We start from the raw sequence: 20,874 nt of genomic DNA, 5'->3' as shown, positions 1-20,874 counted from the left end.
CCTGTCCCCAGCAACATTGCTCTCCAGCTGCCCCTGTGCCCAGGTCTTGGTAAACAGTAATCTGCTCTCTGTGTCCATCAGTTTCTGCATCCTGGATATTTCATATAAATGTAATCACAGAATACGTGGGGTTTTGTGTGCGGCTTCCCTCACTGAGCACGATGTTTTCAAGGTTCGTCCACATTGTAGCAGCTGCCAATGCTTCACTCCTTTTTGTGGCTGAATAAAACTCCTTTTGGACCACTGGGGTTTACTCACACATTTCCCCCATCTTTGACCCCACGAAGTAGTTTTGCTGTTTCTTTCCATTTGCTCCTTTTATTCACAGAAGAAAAAGGTACTGTGGTCCCAGTTCTGCTGAAAAGGCAAGTTTCTATTTTCCTGAGAATTCTAAAGCCTGCTTCTAGCAGCTCTTAAACTTGGGAGTTTAAGACCAACCATATGGTGGGCTAGATGGCCAATTTGTACTTTACACACTGAGGGATGGATTGATCAGTGCTCACACATGTTCTTCTGGGGCACAGGGTTCCTTCTGCACACTAATGAATACCACCTTCAGTGTTCTGGACAATGCCTGTGAAAACAAAACCACCGTGGTTTCTCTGAAGGTAACAGCAAAGTCTTCATAATTGTGTTTTGAGCTTCAAACATCTTGGTGGGGGGGACACTTTGGGCACAGAAAGTCCTCTTTAAATGGATTAACATTTAATTTATTACAAAATTAATAAATTCTGTATTTTTACAGAATTTGAAACCTGTTTCAAAATTTACCACACAGTAAATTTCAAAATTTACCATACAGTAAAATTCCCTTCTCTGTCTAGTGAGTTTTTTTATTTTTATTTTACTTGTCAGGGGGAGGGGCAGAGGGAGAGGGAGAGGGAGAGAATCTCCGGCAGGCTCCACACTTAGTGCAGAGCCTGATGCAGGGCTTAATCCCACAACCCTGAGTTGGACACTCAACCAACTGAGGCACCCAGAGACACCCAGTTTTATGAGTCTTATCAGCTGAGTGGATTTGGGTAGCCACCACCACAATCAGAATATAGAACAGTTCCTTTTCCTCCCGAAACATTCTCTTGGGGTTCCCCCGCATTGTTAGATGTTCTCTCCACCACCAACTCCTGTATATCCCTGTCTCTTCTCTGTCATTGGAGTTTTGTCTTTTCAAGAATGTTATATAAACGGAATCACACAGGATGTGGCTTCTCTCACTCAGCATAATGCCTTTGAGATTCATGAAGGTTGTGATCAGTAGTCTCAATTCTTGTTTTTTTCTGCTATAAACATTCACGTACAGTTTGTGTGTGTGTGTGTGTGTGTGTCCCTGATTTTTTGTTTCTCTGGGGTAAATACTTAGAGGTGGGATTACTCAGTCCTTACAATGATAGACTTTAAAAGATTTTCTTAAGATTTTAGTTTTTCTTAAGATTTTATGTTGCTTATGGCTTATGCTTAAGATTTTATGTTGCTTATGGCTTATGACTTATGGCTGTTGTTTTATTTAAAAATTCAGTTGCTTTTGTACAAAAACAAGAATGATACTTTCCTTTGCAATTTGATTGATTTAAAATTAATTTATTGGGTATAATATAGTTGTCCATTAAGTGTGCATTCATTCATAAGGTTTTCAGACTGAATTTCCATAAGCAACAAACCTTCTGACAAACTAGGTTAAATTCTCTTATTTTATACTGTGTTTATGAATATTCTTATCCCCCCCCCACCAAATTTTGAATACCTAATGAGGAATATTTACAGAGCTAAGAAGCAAAGTCATTATGCCCTCTAGGGATTTATAAATCCAATCAACCAAATGTATAAATATAATAATTCATATTTTTAAATGTTCAAAACCATTTATCAATAGCCACATTCTCTGAAATTGTTCATATGAAACACATATTCATCTCACATCTAAATGCTTTAGGCAGCGAACTCTCGTGGTTAATCAGTTAGTTTCTCTAACATACGGAACTGCTCCAAACCCCTTCAACACCCCCTTCTCAGAGTATGACAAAGATGGAAAAACTTTGTAAATAAAGCACAGAAGTGATAACCCTGTGGAGTTTTAGTTTGCCTACTAATTTTTTACTTTCCCAAGGAAATGAAATCACCTTCCCAGCCAACAATAGATTTCGCATTTTGAAGGGAGGGTTTTAAAAATTTTTTTTACATTTATTTATTTATTTATTTATTTATTTATTTTTGAGAGACAGAGCATGAGCAGGGGAGGGGCAGAGAGAGAGGGAGACACAGAATCCGAAGCAGGCTCCAGGCTCTGAGCTGTCAGCACAGAGCCGGATGCGGGGCTTGAACTCACGAACCATGAGATCATGACCTGAGCCGAAGTTGGACACTTAAGCTTAACTGACTGAGCCACCCGGGCCCCCCTCGAAGGGAGTTTTAAGATTTCCTCAGCCGTAGAATTGAAGACCACATTTTCCCAGGATGATTCTACCTGATACTTTTCTGTATGTCGGTGGGGACGGACCCCAAACTCACCTGGCATATGGTCATGTCCTGTTTCTCCAGAACAAACATCTCAAGTTATACCCTCATCCATGTTTTACTGAAATTCTTTTCATGTTTTTATTGTCCAATTTGGGTAAATAGAAATTGTTATTCCTACTCAGATTTCAGTTAATTTCCTTCCCCATGTGACCGGAGTCCATTACTTTCTTCCTCGTATTTATTAGGTTGTGAATCCTTTTCATATTTTTTGTTGTTGGGGTCAAAGTCATTGCATAAGCCAGTTTATTGACAATAATCAATAAAAGGAATTGTATTCACATTAATGTCAATATTATTATTGCTATTTCTTTAACTCTATTCCTCTGACATAATCAATGTTAACATTTGAATGTATAACCATATCCTTTCACTTTGTGAATGTATGTCTAAAACACACACACACACACACACACACACACTCACACACACAGAAGCCATTTAGTGAGCACTTACTAGAGGGATTCCGCCTCTGCTGTTAGATAACAAAGGTTCAAATCTTGCTTCTCCCACCTCCTATACGTGTTCTGTTTCCCCACACAAAAATGGAAATCATAGTTTCTACTTCATAGATTTCTTTCTAAAATGAAGTTAACATACATAAGATACTTAATACTTGGCTCACAAGAAAGTCTTACTTTTATCTCTGTGTGCCAGAAATATTACTATCATAAATACAAAAATGTTAATGAAAATACTTGTTTTTTAAGAGAAATGAGATAATATCTATGTTATCCTGTAATTTGCTTAACTTAACAACAGCTCACTGACCTTTTTGCTTGTTAGTGTGTGTGTGTGTGTGTGTGTGTGTGTGTGATCATTGTTTTATTAATAGCTGTGTATTATTCTGTGATTTGATTTAGTCGTTTATTTAGCCAATCTGTTGGACATTCAGACTTTCCAACTTCATGTTGTCAGAAACCATACTGAAATAAACATCACTGGACAAGATCCTTGCACAGTTTTTAAGCATTTCTGGAAGGACTAATTCCAGGAAGGGAAACCTCTGGGTCAGAGCTAGGTATAAGCGGGGCTATTCCAGGTGCTGACTTAAAGGCTACACCAATTTGAGAGGGAAAGGAGGAGAAGGGGAGAGAGAGAGAGAGGCAGAGGGAGGGAGGGAGAGAGAGGAAGAAGGAGAGAAGGAGAGAGAGAGGGAGCTGAGAAGGGGAGAGAGAGAAGGAGAGGGGGAGGAGGGGAGAGAGGGGGGGAGAGCAAGAGGGAGAGGGAGAGAAGGAGGGAGAGGGAGACAAGGGGGAGAAGAAGGGAGAGAGGGAGAAGAGCTGCTGTCTCAGGGGCAGGGGAAGAGGAAGAGAGTGCACATGCACAGACACACCTTTCTTTGCAGAGTGCGGCTGAGAGCCTTACCTCTGTGCTCGAACAAACATCCACATGGTCCAACTTCTCCCAAGAGGAGACCTCTGCCCTGGCCACTGCCATACTGGAGAGTGTGAAAAGCAGCACCCTGGCAGCTTTCCTGAAACCCTCAGCCAATGTCACTCAGACTGTTCAGACGGAACACTTAGGTAAGGTGGCAAGGTTACATCTGGGTGCTGCTTTTGAGGGGGGCCGTGGGCAATGCTATGCCCCATGGCTTTCCCGTACACTACTTCCCCCAACTGTTTCAAACCTCAGAGCTCACAGAAAAGCAAGTCCCAGGATAGTAACAGCATCTCCCATTTACTGAGTGCCTGGCCTTGAGGTAAGGGTGTGTGTCATTGATTCATTCAACAACTATCTGAGCCCCACAGTAAACAAAGATCTAGTAAATGAAACAGAGATTGTGCCACTGATTACCTGGCTTACATTTTAAAGGGCTACCTCCAGTTACATTGCCTATTTTGTTGTCCTGGGGACCCTTGCAATTAGTGCCATGTCACAGGTGAGAGACCTGAGACTCAGAGAGGTTAAGTCATTGGTTGTGTTTGCCCAGCTGGTGAGTGGCAGAAGCAAATGCAGCCTCTGAGCCCTTGTCCACTCTGCTGAGTTCGTCCAGCCCCTTCCTACTTCCTCTGGCTTTGGAAAACTTGTCTACATTTAGAGCAGCCAGAGGGTCCGGACTCTGTTGCCTTCCACCACTGTTGGCCTCAACCCCAGCTTTCCCTGAGGCACTCCCTAAGGTGTGAGAGCTCACCCCTGCAGCCCCACCTGGGTTTCTCTCATTTGTTTGCGGCTATCATCCTCCTGTCACTCACTCACCACGGGGCTCAAGGTCTTTCCCATGATGAACTGGCCTTTTTTATTCTTTGCAACTAGGTAGGTATAACTTTGTGGGGCAGGAAACAGAATTTAGGACCCACTTTCTGGGGGACCTCGGGCAAAGTCTCCCTATCTCCTTTTAGAAATTGAAAGCAAGATCATCCAGGGAGAATGTGCTGAAGAGAACATGATCCTTCACTTCAAAGCCAAAGGGAATGAGATGAAAATCCGGTGCTCTACAATCAAGGAATCTAAATCCATAGGTACAGAGCTGCTCCTGAGAACCAGGGAGGGGGGCTGCGGTGTATCCGATTGGCAAACATTTACCAGTCAATTCTTGGGTTCCAAGACCAGTGAGGTAAGGCCCCTGCCCTCAGGGAGCCAGATATTAAATACATAAACACTCCCAATAATGGACGACCAAGACCTTGGATGGCTGGTACGGCAGCCACCAGCCATGTTTTATGATTGAGCACGTGAAATGTGGCCAGGCTGTACTTTATGACCTGGTAAAGTACACACCAGAATCCAAAGGCTTGGTACAAAAAAATGGTGGAGAAAATCTCATGCATACTTCTTATATGGATTCTAGGCTGAAATGATATTTTGCATGTGTTGCAAAATTAATTATTAAAATTTATTTTACCTGTTTTTGACTTTTGTAAAATCTGGCTACCTGAAAATTTTAAATTACCTGTGTGGTTCATGTCATAATTCTAGCGGACAGTGCTGATCTGTATCAGGGATCGGCAGGCTTGTCCTATAGAGGGTGGATTAGTAAGTATTTCAGGCATGGAGGGCAAAAGAGTCTCAAAGTACAAAGACGTTCGTACACGACGTGTAAATGAATGGACGTAGCTGTGCTACAGTAAGTTTCATTTACACGAAACAGGCAATGAGCAGATTGGCCTATGGGCTGCTGTTTCCCACTCTCTGGTGTGCAGGGCTCAGGGAGCAGCCCTGGGACATCCTTGAAGGCCACCAACATGGAGAGGGGAAGCTTACCAAACAGATGAACGAGACTGACCATCAGTGTGGGAGGGGACTTGTACCCCACTGCTCAGTTTGATTATCCCTTAAAGACGTAAATTCATATTTGTTTTTAAAAATTTTAATGTTTATTCATTTTTGAGTGGGGGAGGGGAGAGAATGAGTGGAGGAGGGGCAGAGAGAGAGAGGAAGACACAGAATCTGAGCTGTCGGCACAGAGCCTGACATGGGACTCGAACCCACGCACAGTGAGACCATGACCTGAGCCAAAGTTGGATGCTTAACCGGCTGAGCCACCCAGGTGCCCCTGTATTAATTTTAAATGTAGCCAAATGTTGCCATGCTCAGAGCAGGCCTGTGGAGGTGCGTGGGGTATTAGAGTCTGTATATGTGTGTACTTTTTGGGTCATTGATAATCACTACTGAGCAAATTATTCCTTTTCCTTTTTCTTTTTTTGCTTGCATTTAGGGAATATCACAGGGACCATTGGGGTAGCTTTTGTCTCCTTTTCGGGGATGGAGTTGTTTTTAGATGAGAGTTTCTTCCAAGACCCTCAGAACCCCTTGGCCAATTCCCAGAGGAGGCTAAAGATGAATTCTCACGTTGTGCAGGGCATCATGACTGGGGAGAAGCAAGATGGGTTCTCTAACCCAGTCATTTACACGCTGGAGAACATCGAGGTTTGTGAAGTGGTCCCTGTCGAACCCCCATCTACCTACTGAGAACACTTCACCCCACAGTGAGCTTAACTTTCCTTTCTGATAAAGACCCATGAAGGCATCAACCTTCTAGCAAGTCAAGCCCGTCCCCCAAATCCACCTCCAGAGGAGTGGGCTCTCGTATATATATATATTATATGTATATAGTATATATAAGTAGCATATAGTATATTTAATATATATAGCACATATTAAAAAAATTTTCATGTTTATTTATTTTTGAGACAAAGACAGAGCACGAACAAGGGAGGGGCAGAGAGAGAGGGAGACACAGAATCTGAAGCAGGCTCCAGGCTCCGAGCTGTCAGCCCAGAGCCCAACGCGGGGCTCGAACTCACAGACCGCGAGATCGTGACCTGAGCCTCAATTCCACCAACTGAGCCACCCAGGAGCCCCTACATAGCATATATTATATACAGTACCTATAGTCACCCATTCCTCACTGGGCAAGATTGGGCTCAGATTGAGGAATGTTGATGCAGGAACATTTACAGGGACTTTATTACCTTGGCCATGACCAACTCGGTTGTAGAGGCATCTCTTGTATACACAACCTTTCTCTCCATCCTCGCACATTGAAATATTACATCGCCCTCCATTCCCTCCCAGACCTACCCGCATCTTCTTGTGGGTCATCTTGAGATGACTCTTCAAGTTGGTCATACTGAATCCGTTTGACCAGAGCCTTTACGTTTTCAGCCAAAGCAGACGTTTGAGAGTCCTATCTGTGTTTCCTGGGACACAGATATGGCGGGTGGCAGGTGGATACCCTCTGGCTGTGAGATCCATGAAGTTTCTGAGATGTATACTACGTGCAGCTGTTATCACATGATGAACCTGGCCGTCATCATGGCTTCTGGGGAGCTCACGGTCAGTACCGATTCTCTTTGTTCTGGCTCTCCAAATCCAAGGGGAAAATATTGAACGAACACCCGTTGCGTGTCTCCCATGGCCTTGGGTGTTGTGGGACGGTGTCATGGGGGACAGGCAGGGTGTGCAATGCCTCTGCCCTTGGAGAATTCATAGTTTGGCTGGGAAGCCATACATTCACATATGAAAGGAGAAATGACCCTGAACAGGTTAATAATGACAGATCCCATTTACAGAGCCTATCCTGTGTTGGACCCTTTATTTTCAGTTAAATGTTTTCAGGCCATTTTACAGGATGGAGGCTGAGGTTCCTTAGCCCACTTACTCAGAAATCTAAGTGGCTGGGGATGAGACCTGAACCCAGGACGGTCTCCTTCCACAAAACCAAGTAAATGGTGTGTGAGAAGTTGTGCTATAGGAATCCAGAAGTGTGTCCGTCAGAGCTGGTGATAGGTCAGAGTGGGGACGGGTGAAGTGAGCCTTGGTGAGTGGGCAGACGCAGTGGAGGGGGAGGACATAGAGGCATTTGTATGCTCCCTGCATAGCTGTGAGCACTTGAAGTATTTTCATTTAGTATCGCTTAGCGTATTCATTGGTATCCTCTCTTAACAGATGAGGGAGCTGAGGCACAGAGCAGCCACGTGTCTTTCCCAAGCTCGAACAGCTAGCAGCTGCCAAAAGTACAGTCCGTTCTCTTAACCACCACAAAACAAAGTAACAAAGTCATAGGGACTAGCTCCGGAGATGGTGTGCTTTGGCACATCTTTAACACAGAAGGAACTCAACATTTTTAAATGAGTCATGCGTAATGGCACAGGGGAAGGACCCGGCTTGCCCTGTCTACTCGCAGAAATTGGGGCATCTCAGAACGCCTGTATGGCAGGCCTGGTTCAGTGCAGGAAATGGTAATCACTCTAGGTATTTCAAATAGGGAACAGGATGCCCACAAAATCACAGGGAGGGTTGGAGGCGTTGAAGTCAGGGGTTGCCACTTGGGGCTTAGCTTCAAGATCAGCCCTCTGCAGCTGTAATCCAGAGGTCAGAAATTGCTGCTGTCGGATCACCCCACCTCCACCCAATCGAAGAAGGGACAGCTAGAACGTGGAGTCCAGCCATAGCTTGCTCCTGTCTAGAAGGCTGGTGTCTGCCTCCATTCTGCCTTCCAAAATTTTCATGCATACATCTCATTGGAAAACCTAAAGAACATCCAGGACCGTACCCCCAGGACATTATGGGAAATGTAGTTTATAGACATCCTGCCCTAATGTGACAGGGGGTGGGGCACAGGACAGGAGTGGGAATGGGTGTTGATGGATGCCAAAGGATGACGATGGACAATATCTCGGTCACTCTGAGTGTCAGAAGGAGAAAAGGTCCCCGAGCCCTTTCTGCCCTGGTCAGGAGTCTGGATAATTCTTTTTTTCTGCCTGGAGGGATGTCGACCCTTCTGTGAATGATGTATCTGCTTCCTGACAGATGGAGTTACCCTTGCACATCATTAGCCACGTGGGTTTGATCATCTCCCTGGTGTGTCTCATCTTGGCCATCGCCACCTTCCTGCTGTGTCGTGCCATTCACAACCACAACACCTACCTCCACCTGCACCTCTGCGTGTGCCTCTTCTTGGCCAAGACTCTCTTCCTCACCGGTGTAGACAAGACTGACAACCAGGTCTCACATCCCTCAGGCTGTGTCCTCGCCCAGCCCCACCATCTCCTTATCTGCCCCTGCTCATCCTACCCAATAATCTCTATGCTAGGTCCCACCTCAGGACCTTTGCACGTGCTATACCCTCTTTTGATAATACTTGTTCCCCAATTCTTGACCTGGTTTACTCATTCTTGTGATAGGTGTCAGTTTAAAATCATTTCCCTGGTCATGTTATATATTGTGGTGGTCTCTCCTATTATTCTTTAAACTGGTTATTACCTTGGATGATTCTTACTCCTAGGGGACACTCAGCAATATCTAGAGACATTATCGGTGGTGATCCCTGGGAGAGGGTGCTACTGACATCCAATGGAGACTAGGGATGCTTCCAAACACCCTACAGTCCACAGAACAGCCCCCATGAAAGAAAATAATCTGGCAATAGTGTTACAAATGTCAACAATACCACAGCTGAGAAACTCTGTCCCTTATCAGTCTATTTTGCTTTCTTTCCCAGCTTTTATTTGAAACCATATTGATTATTTGTTGATTTACTTGCTGTATATTCCTCCCCCCCCCCCCAACACACACACAGTAGACTGTGAACGCCATGAGAGCAAGACCTTTGGCCAATTTACTCCCTATAGCTATACCAGAAACATAGTAGGTTCTTAGGGTTTTTCCAGAAGGAGCACTATTGACATTTTGGCTGGGGTGATCATTCTTTGTGCAGTTTACTGTCACATGTTTAGCATCCCAGACCCCTTGAGAACTCAGTGCTAGTACCACACGTCCCTCCCATCATTTGACCTGGAGCGAGCAAACTTCTTCTGTTTTAAAGAAGCAGGCATAAATATTTTTCGCTTTGCAGATCCTAGGGTCTCTGTCACAGCCACTCAACTTTGCTGTTTTAGCATGAAAACTGCCATAGAAAATACAGAAATGGATGTGGCTTTGTGCCAGTGAAACATTATTTACAAAACCGGCAGCCAGCCTGATGGCTATAGTGTGCTGACCCCCACACTCAATATCTTCAAACATCCTCTGAAGTAGGGCGATCAGCTATCTGTTCTCAAAACTCTCCTGGTTTTAACACTGAAAAGTCCCATGTCCTGGGAGACACCAGTCCCGGGCAAACCCTACCAAAGGGATGAATGAGTAGGCTGTACTTGGGAATTCCAATCAAAGTAGCACCCCCGCCCTGTCACCTGAACCTGCTCCTTGGAGGGGGCGGGGGTCCTGAGTGGGTGTGCCTCTCTTCTCCAGACGGGCTGTGCCATCATTGCAGGCTTCCTGCACTACCTTTTCCTCGCCTGCTTCTTCTGGATGCTGGTGGAGGCTGTGATGCTCTTTCTTATGGTCAGGAACCTGAAGGTGATGAATTACTTCAGCTCTCGCAACATCAAGATGTGGTACCTCTGTGCCTTTGGCTACGGGCTCCCAGGGCTGGTGGTGGCTGTCTCAGCCGGTGTGCAACCACAGGGTTACGGGATGCGTAGTCGGTAAGTCATATCCTTCTCTCTCCCTGAAGACCTTGCTGTCATGGTTCACGATGATGATTACACGAACAACAAGAAAAGCAGTAACATGACTGGTTATTGTGTCTACCATTTATTGAGCTCTTTATGCTTTGTGGGTCTCAGGGCTGCCGTGTCCAGTAGCACAACTTGCACACTGCACAAATCCAGGAGCCACTGTGCACTATAGAACAGGTGAACGGTGGTGGTGTAAACAATGAAACTCGGTTGTACGGTTTAAAAATCATGGATTCTGGAGCCAACCTGCTTGGGTTTGAGTCCTGGTTCCACCACCTTCTAGCTGGGCTACCTTGGGCGAGTTACTTAACCTCTGTAGGCTTCCATTTCCTCATCCATACAATAGAAGCTAACAGCAGCGCCTACATCATAGTGTTGTGAGGGTTAAATGAGTTATTATCTGCAAAACATTTAGAACGGTGTTTGTCACAGGGCTGCATGCGAGATGATTTTGGGTAGTATGCTGGTAAGTATAATATAAAAAATATTTTTGTATTTATCTTATGGGACATCAGGGGGAAAAAATGCCAGCATACCAGCCAAACTCATGTTATAGACATGAGCCCATTTGTAAGTTTTAAAAAAATGAACCAACTTTTAAAATCAGGTAAATGAGGGGCGCCTGGGTGGCTCAGTTGGTTAAGCGGCCGACTTCGGCTCAGGTCATGATGTCGCGGTCCGTGAGTTCGAGCCCCGCGTTGGGCTCTGTGCTGACAGCTCGGAGCCTGGGGCCTGTTTCGGATCCTGTGTCTCCCTCTCTCTCTGACCCTCCCCGTTCATCCTCTGTCTCTCTCTGTCTCAAAAATAAATAAACGTTAAAAAAAATTTTTTTTAAATAAATAAAATAAAATCAGGTAAATGACACGATAAGCGGTATGTGGCTAGGGCAGAGACTAAGTGACTGCGTCATATGACAGACCCTTGAGATAGCGGTGCTGTTCTAATTTACAGATGAGGAAAGTGAAGCTTTCTTGCCATTACGCTGATAAAGGGCAGCGTGAGGACACAAATCTAGGTCTTTGCAATCCCAGGTCCGCAGTCATCACCCTGTGTTATAGGCATTGCTGAATTGTGGTTAGGGGACTAAATATTCAGGTTTCCTCCCTGCCTACTACTGATGGTTTATAGGTGAGGCCATGAGATAAGGGGTGAGGGAAAGGAATCCATAGTAAGTGAGCACTCATCAAATCTAAATCCTGTAAGCTTTACAAACATGTATTATCTCTGGTACTTCTCAACAGAAATCCTATGTGCGAGGACTAAGAGTCTCCATTGCATACAGTGTACATAATGTCCCCCAGATTTGTGCAGTGTGCAACCTGTGCTGTTGCACATGGCGGTACATAAAGTAACAGCTTAATAAATGGTAGCTTCAGAGGAAATAGAGGCTCAGCGCATTTGCCCAGGGTCACACAGCTAATAAATGTCCAAGCTGAGTTCGGATCTGACTGCCTTGTCAGGGGATGGTGGTGACAGTGCAAGGCCACCATGATGAAGTGCCTGATGTTGATGTGGGTAACATAAGCCTTGACACAGGCCAGAGAAGGATGATGGTATATGGGAGTGGGAAGGTCCATGGAAGGCTTCCTGGAGGATGTGGAATTTGAATGAGCCTTAAGCTCTATTGAAATGTACATAGGCAGGGGCGCCTGGGTGGCGCAGTCGGTTAAGCGTCCGACTTCAGCCAGGTCAGGATCTCGCGGTCTGTGAGTTCGAGCCCCGCGTCAGGCTCTGGGCTGATGGCTCGGAGCCTGGAGCCTGTTTCCGATTCTGTGTCTCCCTCTCTCTCTGCCCCTCCCCCGTTCATGCTCTGTCTCTCTCTGTCCCAAAAATAAATAAAAAATGTTGAGAAAAAAAATTAAAAAAAAAAAAAAGAAATGTACATAGGCAAAGAGGAAAGGTCGTGGCAACATAGGTGAGGGCAATAGCTTGCCCAAGGGAGGGCTTAAGGTGTGTTTGGAGAGCAGATGGATAGGACTGAAAGATGGGGGGGAGAGGGGGAGGGGCATGGAATTTGGAGAATACCTTCCAGGTGGTGGGAACCACAGAACGTTTTGGAAGACAGGAGTAGTATTGAGAAGGATTTGAGATGACCTTAGGAAGAAGCACCGGGGAGTGGGGCGAGAGAAGGAGCAAACATGGGGTGCATTCTGAGCAGGTGCAGCTGTGGGTAACAGGCTCCATCCCAGTGGGTATCCCTGGGAAACTGTGTAGGGCGTGTGCCTCCAAAATCCCACCCAGGGGGCATATTTATACATCTCTGTCGCAGCAGCCATTGGTCGAGGGCTGCTCCCAGGAGAACTAATTCTCCAGGGTTTTCAGTCTGATGCCTCCAGGAGGAGTTGCAGAAGCTTATAAGGGAATTGGCTGTTATTTACTGAAGCTGTTGTTCCTGAAACAGCAGAGACGGCTTCTTCTGTGCAATCTCCACCTTTTTTATTGCTATGACTTGGAGACTCACATTCCGGGGAGAGAACATCTGGTTGGCCAACCTTGATTATTTTCCTTCTCTTGTGGGGGCAAGGCACACTTCCGCTGAAGGAATATTGGGGTGCGGTTCCTGAACGCGGGTGGAATGGTAGTCAGATGGTAAAAACAGCAAAAATCTACCAGAGGCCTGAAGGAAAGAGGCAATGCCTTCTCTCCCTCCTAGTCCTTCCTCCCTTCATTTAAGAAATAATTATGGAATGCCTCATCCATGCCAGGCTTTGCACTGAGTGCTGGGTATTTGGAGACAAGCAAAAGCTCGAGGTCCAGATTCTCATACAGCTCATAGTCTGGAAAGGCGGAGAAGGACAATTTTCAAGGAAACAAACACCACCATGATTTATGATACCGAGAGATGCTATAAAAAAAGAAAAGCATTATGCTTTGCTAGAAAAAGATGATGGGTAGGGAGGGTCCCAAGCGGCTTTTCAGAGGAGATGACATTAGAGATGAGATTTGAATGACCAGGTGTGCCAGTAAAGAGGTCTGAACAGAAGGGAAGAGGTTGCAAAGGTTACGGGCTGAGGGCGAGCTCTACTCTGGACACCGCGTGAACACTTCAGGAACGTTTGCCCAGGAAGAAGGTCTGACAGCAGACGTGGGCCAAAGAAAACTGAACTGTCACCCGCCCCATCATGAGAGCATCTCAGGGTTGGCTGCCTATAATAGCCTCCATTAGTGGATTTGTTGGGGCCTGAGTAACTGTAGGGTCAAGAACTAAACAGGCACCAACTCCTGTTTCTTTTGGTAGCTGTTGGCTGAACACAGAGACAGGGTTCGTCTGGAGCTTCCTGGGACCAGTCTGCACCATCATCTTGGTAAGCAAATTGCTTGGTGCAGGGTGTTCGGGAGCAGAAACAAGGAAACCCGAGGAACCAAGAAGTGCCAGTGAATGTTGCCTATAGCTGAGGCCAAACATTCTCCCTTCTGATCCCTGGTTCTTGAGATTTCCAAATTAGAGTGCAATTTCTTTGACTTGTGATTTTTTTTTTCTTTCCTCTGCCAACATGCAAATCCCCTGGAGGGGAACACAATCTTATCTGTCTTTTGTGTTTCAGTAAGAATGGGTCTGTTGATGTCTTCTGGGGATAGATGTTGAATGAGAGAAAAGGAAGGAATGGAGAGAAATTGGTGGGGGGGGGTGAGAAGAAAACAGTGGGATGGAAGAAAGGGAAGCCTAGAGATTTTTTTCAGCTTTATTGAGGTATAACTGACAAATAAAAATTGTGTATCACAAACACAGTATCCACAGTATCACAACTGGGTGGCTTAGAACAACAGAATTTGGCATCCTCCAGGAAGACTTCCATGAACTTTCCCACTCCAGTTTTGGAGGCTGGAAGTGTAAAATCGATGGGTTGGCAGGGCTATGTCCCCTCTGGAAGCCCAGGAGAAGGATCTGTTCCAGTCTTATTTTCTTTATTTTTTATTTTGTGTGAGACAGGGGGCAGGGGGAGAGGCGAAGGGCGGGGGGTGGAGAGAGACAGAGGGAGAGAGAATCCCAAGCAGGCTCCACACTCAACATAGAGCCTGATGTGGGGCTCAATCCCACGACCCTGGGATCACGACCTCAGCCTAAATCAAGAGTCAGTAGCTCAACCAACTGAGCCACCCAGGTGCCCCTCCATTCCAGTCTTCTAACCAAGAGACTGGTAGACTCAGGAGTCCCTTGGCTTATAGATGTTTGGCTTTCTCTGTGCATGTCTGCCTCTGTGTCCAAATTTGCCTGTTTTATAAGGTTATGTGGGATTAGGGTCTGCTCTAATGAGCTTATTTTAATTTGATCACCTCTGGTAAAGACCCTATCTCCAAATAAGATCACATTCTGCTTTTTCCTTTGGGTCCTATGTTGGAAATGAGGGCAGAAGTTAGGGAGGCTGTGAGCCAACAATCAACAGCTGGCTGTTTAGGGTTGATTGCCATAGGGCTTATTACTTGGCTTCCTGGAGTGATAGCCGCACACTATGGGTTTTTGGCGGGTGGTCTGGCCATTGCCCATTTGTACACACCCAACATCTCAGTCCTTTCTGCTTGACTCTGTAGATCAATTCCATCCTCCTGACTTGCACGTTGTGTATCCTGAGGCAGAAGCTTTCCAGTGTCAATGCTGAGGTCTCCACGCTCAAAGACACCAGGTACAGTCCTTCCTTCCCCTCCTCTCTCTCAGTCTCCTTCATTCTTCCCACAAACATTCCCTGAGTACCTTTTGTGTGCTTAGTCCTGTGCCCAGGACAGAACAGCACAGTTTCTAGATTGGGGTCTCAGACACCAGGTCTGCCATTTACAAGCTGTGTGGCCTTAGGCAAGTTACACAACCTCTCTGAAACTGTTTCCTCATCTGTATACTGGGGATATTAACATTGCCCACTTACTGTGACTTATGAAACATTAATTAATAGTTACTAGGAAGGGTGAGTATTTCATATATTGTAACCATTAATACATTTTCTAATTCATTTACTGCACATAACTATATGTGTATATTTACAAAAATAGAAACATACTATCTACTCAATTTTTAGGGCCATTTTTTTCTCTTAATGTCATGAATATTTTTTCTATTTAAAAATTCTTTGGGGCACCTGGGTGGCTCAGTCGGTTGAGCGTCCGACTTCGGCTCAGGTCGCGATCTCGCGGTCCGCGAGTTCGAGCCCCGCGGCGGGCTCTGGGCTGATGGCTCAGAGCCTGGAGCCTGCTTCCGATTCTGTGTCTCCCTCTCTCTCTGCCCCTCCCCCGTTCATGCTTTGTCTCTCTCTGTCTCAAAAATAAATAAACGTTAAAAAAAATTAAAAAAATTCCTTGACAACATCTTTCTCATTTTTTGTAAAGCATTTCAATGTAATAATGCAGCACAACTTATTTAAATCATGCCTTATTCATGGACATTCAAGTTGTTACTGTTTTTTTTTTTAGGGGGGAAGGGGAGGGCTATTATAAGCAGTGTGGTCTCAAATACCCTTGTAGATAGATCTTTTTCCACATCTGTGGTTATTTGATCATAACAGTAGGCATGAAATTGCCTGAGTTAAAGGACAGGTTGGATTGTGCTTGCTTACCTACAGCTTAGCCAACACTGGGGTTTATCATTTTTGTTGTGATGTTTTGCTGATATAATAGTGAAATATACTATCCTATTATTTTAGTTTTGTCTATATTACAGGTGTGGGACATTTTCATATTCTTATAGACTATTTGTGTTTTTAACTTCATCACTCAACTAATCTTCACTTTAAGAACCTACCAAAGTCAGGAGCATCTGGGTGGCTCAGTCAGTTAAGTGTCTGACTTCGTCTCAGGTCATGATCTCATGGTTCATGAGTTTGAGCCCCACATTTGGCTCTCCGCTCTCAGTGCAGAGCCTGCTTTGGATCCTGTCTCCCCCTCTCTCTGCCCCTCCCCAGCTTGTATGCACTCTCTCTCTGTGTCAGAAATAAACATTAAAAAAAAAAGAACTTACCAAAGTCAGACATTGTCTAGGTTTTATTGTCAGGAACCATATGATGTCCTTTGCTTGTTTTCCTATCGGTGTCCAGTCCCTCATCCATCTTAAAATTTGAATATTTAAATATTTTTAAATTTTAAATTTTAAATATTTAAAAGTTGATACAGAAAGTTGAAAACAAAATTAATACATGCGATGGTAAGAAAAATTAATCAGTACAAAAGAGAATACATAGGAAATAATTCTCTCTTCCCAGATCTCTCCCACCCTAAGCAGCCATTATCACTTGAATTGAGCTTCCTTCTAGAATATTCTATGCTTACACATCCACATTCTGATTACATAAATGATAGGATAGTATACATATCATTCTGAACTTTTTTTTCCCCTACATAATAGGTAGCTGATTTCGTCTCAATACTTGTGGTTAAAAACTAACAAAAATCGTTTTTTGCCAGACACTGCTGTAAGCATCCTTAGAGACTTACCATCTCATTTAATCTGTAGAACAATTAATACCACCCTGTAGGTATTGTATTATTATCTCTATACCAACTTGAAGAAACTGAGGCACAAATCCACAAGTGTTCAGAGCCTGTACCCTTACCCCCTATAGTATATGGTCACTCTCATCTCATTTAAAAAAATGATTCTATAATTTGCTTTTAGTCTCTATAGATTTGCCTAGTCTGGATATTTCCTACAAATGGAAGCATATACTCTGTGTCCTTCTACGTCTGACTTCTTTCACTGAGCATAATGTCTTCAAGTTTCGTCCACATTGTAGCAGGTTATCAGCCGTCATTCCTTCTTATGGCTAATATTGTACTGTATGGACGGACCATGTTTTGCTTTATCCATTCATCAACAGATGAACCTTTGGGTTGCTTTAGTTGGGGGAAGAGTGGGGTGGGGAACGAATGCTTCATAGGTGTAGGTTTCTTTTCGGGGCAATAAAACTGTCTTAGAACTGGGAGGTGATGATGTTTGTACAGCATTGTGAATGTGCCGAATGCCACTGAATCGCACACTTTAAATGGTTAAAATAGTGCATTTTATGTTATGTGAGTTTTTCTCCAAGAAAAATCTCATCGTATTTCATACTTATGGCGTCACCATTCCCCAGTTATTGGACCTGCGGGTCCTCCAAGCATTTGATCGCTCTAAACAATATTGCATTATATATACATCCACACATCTTTGTGCATTGTGTATCTGTAGACCAGCTGCCTTTTAAATACCAATAGGATTCGATTTCCCTGCCTCTGGGCTTGCAGACTCTACCCCACATTTGTTCCCACCCAGGTGGCGGGTGATATGGTGGCAGCCTGGTCCATGAGGACAACAGCCACTTCCAGGAACCTTATCCTCTGCAAATCTCTCCCCCCAGGTTACTGACGTTCAAGGCGTTTGCCCAGCTCTTCATCCTGGGGTGCTCCTGGGTGTTGGGCATTTTCCAGATTGGATCCATGGCCAGTATCATGGCCTACCTGTTCACCATCATCAACAGCCTGCAGGGGACCTTTATCTTCATCATTCACTGTCTGCTCAACCGCCAGGTACAGCACTGCCCTTCCTGACCCCGTCCTTCTGGGGAACACACCTGTGTCAGCCACATGCCTGCATCTAGGAATCACTCATCTCCTTGTGACCTGTCTCTTCCTCCAGGTGCGGGAAGAATACAGGAAGTGCATTACCCGGAAGACTAAACGTAGCCCTGAGTCCCAGACCTCAGGGATGTTACTGTCCTCTGTCCCCTCGACCTCTAAATCGGTGAGAGACGGTGTGCTCTATGCAGCTTCCGTTCAAATGGAATTGCCACTTCTTAGCAGTACCAGTGCTGTGCACGGAGAACCTGCTGTGAGCTGTGTGTCCATGTATATTTGCACATTCGATAAAGCGTGGGGTTCAAGAGTTGGGGTCCAGGAGCCAGGCAGCCTGGGCTTAAATCCCAGCTTTGCCCCATGGTAGCTGTGTGAACTAAAGAAGATAAAATGAGTTATATAGATATAAGATGAGAATACATTAAGGATTTTATTCTACTCATTAATCAGTGAGGAAGTGAGGCAGATGTTAAACTGGCTCAAAAGAAAATTCACAGAACATACATATATATGATGTAATGTATATTATGTATTATGTAATAGTATCATATATATCTCATATATTGCATACATTATAGATAGTATACATTATATATATTTACATAATACATACACATATATATAATGTATTATATATATATATATATGTATTACATAAAACAGACATAGGTCTGTTCCTTGCATTCTTTTTTGAACCAGTTATAACATCTTGTTGATAATTTTATAGGGGCGCCTGGGTGGCTCAGTCGGTTAAGCGGCCGACTTCGCTCAGGTCATGATCTCGGTCCGTGAGTTCGAGCCCCGTGTCAGGCTCTGTGCTGCCAGCTCAGAGCCTGGAGCCTGCTTCAGATTCTGTGTCTCCCTCTCTCTGACCCTCTCCTGTTCATGCTCTGTCTCTCCCTGTCTCAAAAATAAAGTGTTAAAAAAATTAAAAAATAAAAAAAATAAAAAAATAAAAAAAATTTTTTAAAAAGATAATTTTATATATAATCACAAATATAAATAGGATTATACATATAATTATAAAGTTATATATTATATAATTATACAGTGATATACAATATATAAAATTTCTTATTATATGGTATGAAAGCGAATTATTTAAATGTATGGATTACATGACTTACACTACACATATTTAATTTCAGAAACATTGAAATGAATGTGCAAATGGAAGCAAGACTGATTTTTACACATAATTCCACGATTTTGCATTGCTATCATTGATTTAAAATCTACAGAGTTGTAAAATTACACTTTACACAATAGCTCTCCTATCCCCCATTACAATTTTTTATTTTTTTCACTGATTTATTCCAAGAACAAGTAACTAAGATTCAGTGGCTTAATTAAATAGGAAAAAAACCTCTTTTTTTTTTTTTTTTTGCAAGAATAGAAGCCCAGAGTTAGGTGTTGCTGATATTGGTTATGTTGCTCAGGGGTGTTGGAAAGGATCTAGGTTTTCTCTACTTTTGCATTCCACTATGAGCTTGTTGACTTTTCATCAAAGGATTTTCATGGTTGTAAGATGGTTGCTATAGCTCCGGACATCATGACCACATTGAAGGGAAGAAGAGGGGTAGGGAGAAGCCACAAACTCTCCTTCCGCAGGAAATAAAATCTTTCCCAGAAACCCGTCATTGGGCTTCCCTTCTACTAATTGGTTAGAACTGTATCACCTGACCATACATACTTACAAAGAAATTTGACAAAGCAAGTATTTGGCTTTCTTGCTTCTAGAGTGGAAGCTATTAATGGTGAAGAGGTTGAGAATAGCTTTAGAGTTTGCCATCAGTGCCTGCCACGCTAGAGACTGCCCTGTTAAGGTTTTAATGTTTATCTTTCTAGTGTTTGTTTCCATATTTCTCTCTCTGTATTTATAAGACCCAAGTATTTCTAAAACCCTTAGACTCACATTGTACTCGTCCTGCTGCTGATTGTAATTCTGATCTCTCTCTCACAGGGCTAAAGATCTTTCTTACTGCCAGTATGCTATGAAGCAACATTTGAGGAAAGCAGGTACCTACCGGAGCCTTCTCTGAAATCTCTTCCCAGCTTAATGTGCAGATGTGGGATCCTGCCAGCCCCAGAACTCTCTGGGAAGCAAGAATTTCTGTTTCAGATTATCAGTTCTGCTCTTTGAGTTCCCAGAGTTTTGTGGAAGGAACAGATCCCAGTGCAACGGCATGACCAAGATTACCTGGCTACCATTTTGGTTTCTTCTAAATTCATTGTTGTATGGCTCCAAGTGTACTTCTCCTGCACCTATCATGTGCCTGACACAGAGCAGCCCTCAATAAATTATTTCTCATATGACTGACCGACTTAGCCTTTGACAAAGATTCCTGCTGCTTTTAAAGAAACAGTGTCACAGTAATGGTGGCCCAGGGTATGAATAAAACACTTAGACCTATAGACTACTTTTGCACAAACACTTCCAAGAGCTCTATTGGTGAGTAGGAGCTCTGGATGGGGCATGACCCCAGTGTTTCATGGAGGGCTGCAGTGCTTGATGGCAACACCCTTTGGAAAGTGTTTTGGTTTCCTGGAACCTTTCAGGGAACCAACATCTCTCTTCCTTCCAGGAACTTTCTTGGAACTCGTCTAGGATTCACACTGCTCACAAAGTTATCACCATCCCACCTTGGCCTCCATCCTCCGTAAAGTCCTGATTGCCAGAGGGAGAAGAGGGAGATGAAAGTTTTAAATGTAGGTGTGCTCTGTGCTCGCTTTGGCTGCACATATACTAAAATTGGACCAATGAAATGTAGAGTCCCCCCTTCCATGACCACTCTAATACCTCCCGACTCAAAGTGTGGTCTGTGGACCAGATACATCAGCATCACCTTGTTAGAAAAGTAGGATC

The 20,874-nt window shown here is 44.1% G+C and overlaps 1 protein-coding gene across 8 annotated transcripts in view; it reads left to right on the top strand.

Annotated features, from left to right (window-relative positions):
- The window catches only part of ADGRE1 (adhesion G protein-coupled receptor E1), a 69,797-nt gene extending 49,465 nt beyond the window's left edge, over positions 1-20,332 (top strand). For all 8 annotated transcript variants that reach the window (XM_058728232.1, XM_058728238.1, XM_058728234.1 and 5 more), the window contains 12 exons: positions 525-608; positions 3,860-4,037; positions 4,854-4,973; positions 6,170-6,381; positions 7,120-7,290; positions 8,767-8,961; positions 10,207-10,442; positions 13,714-13,780; positions 15,006-15,097; positions 17,795-17,963; positions 18,073-18,177; positions 19,972-20,332. In XM_058728232.1, coding sequence (XP_058584215.1) covers positions 525-608; positions 3,860-4,037; positions 4,854-4,973; positions 6,170-6,381; positions 7,120-7,290; positions 8,767-8,961; positions 10,207-10,442; positions 13,714-13,780; positions 15,006-15,097; positions 17,795-17,963; positions 18,073-18,177; positions 19,972-19,977 — 1,635 coding nt within the window. In that variant the 3' untranslated portion in view covers positions 19,978-20,332. The remainder of the gene's footprint in view (positions 1-524; positions 609-3,859; positions 4,038-4,853; positions 4,974-6,169; positions 6,382-7,119; positions 7,291-8,766; positions 8,962-10,206; positions 10,443-13,713; positions 13,781-15,005; positions 15,098-17,794; positions 17,964-18,072; positions 18,178-19,971) is intronic.
- The last annotated feature ends 542 nt before the right edge of the window (positions 20,333-20,874 follow it).

This window comes from Neofelis nebulosa, chromosome 4, assembly GCF_028018385.1.
Source record: "Neofelis nebulosa isolate mNeoNeb1 chromosome 4, mNeoNeb1.pri, whole genome shotgun sequence".
Taxonomy (NCBI): domain Eukaryota; kingdom Metazoa; phylum Chordata; class Mammalia; order Carnivora; family Felidae; genus Neofelis; species Neofelis nebulosa.
This window is presented reverse-complemented; position numbering and strand designations above follow the sequence as displayed.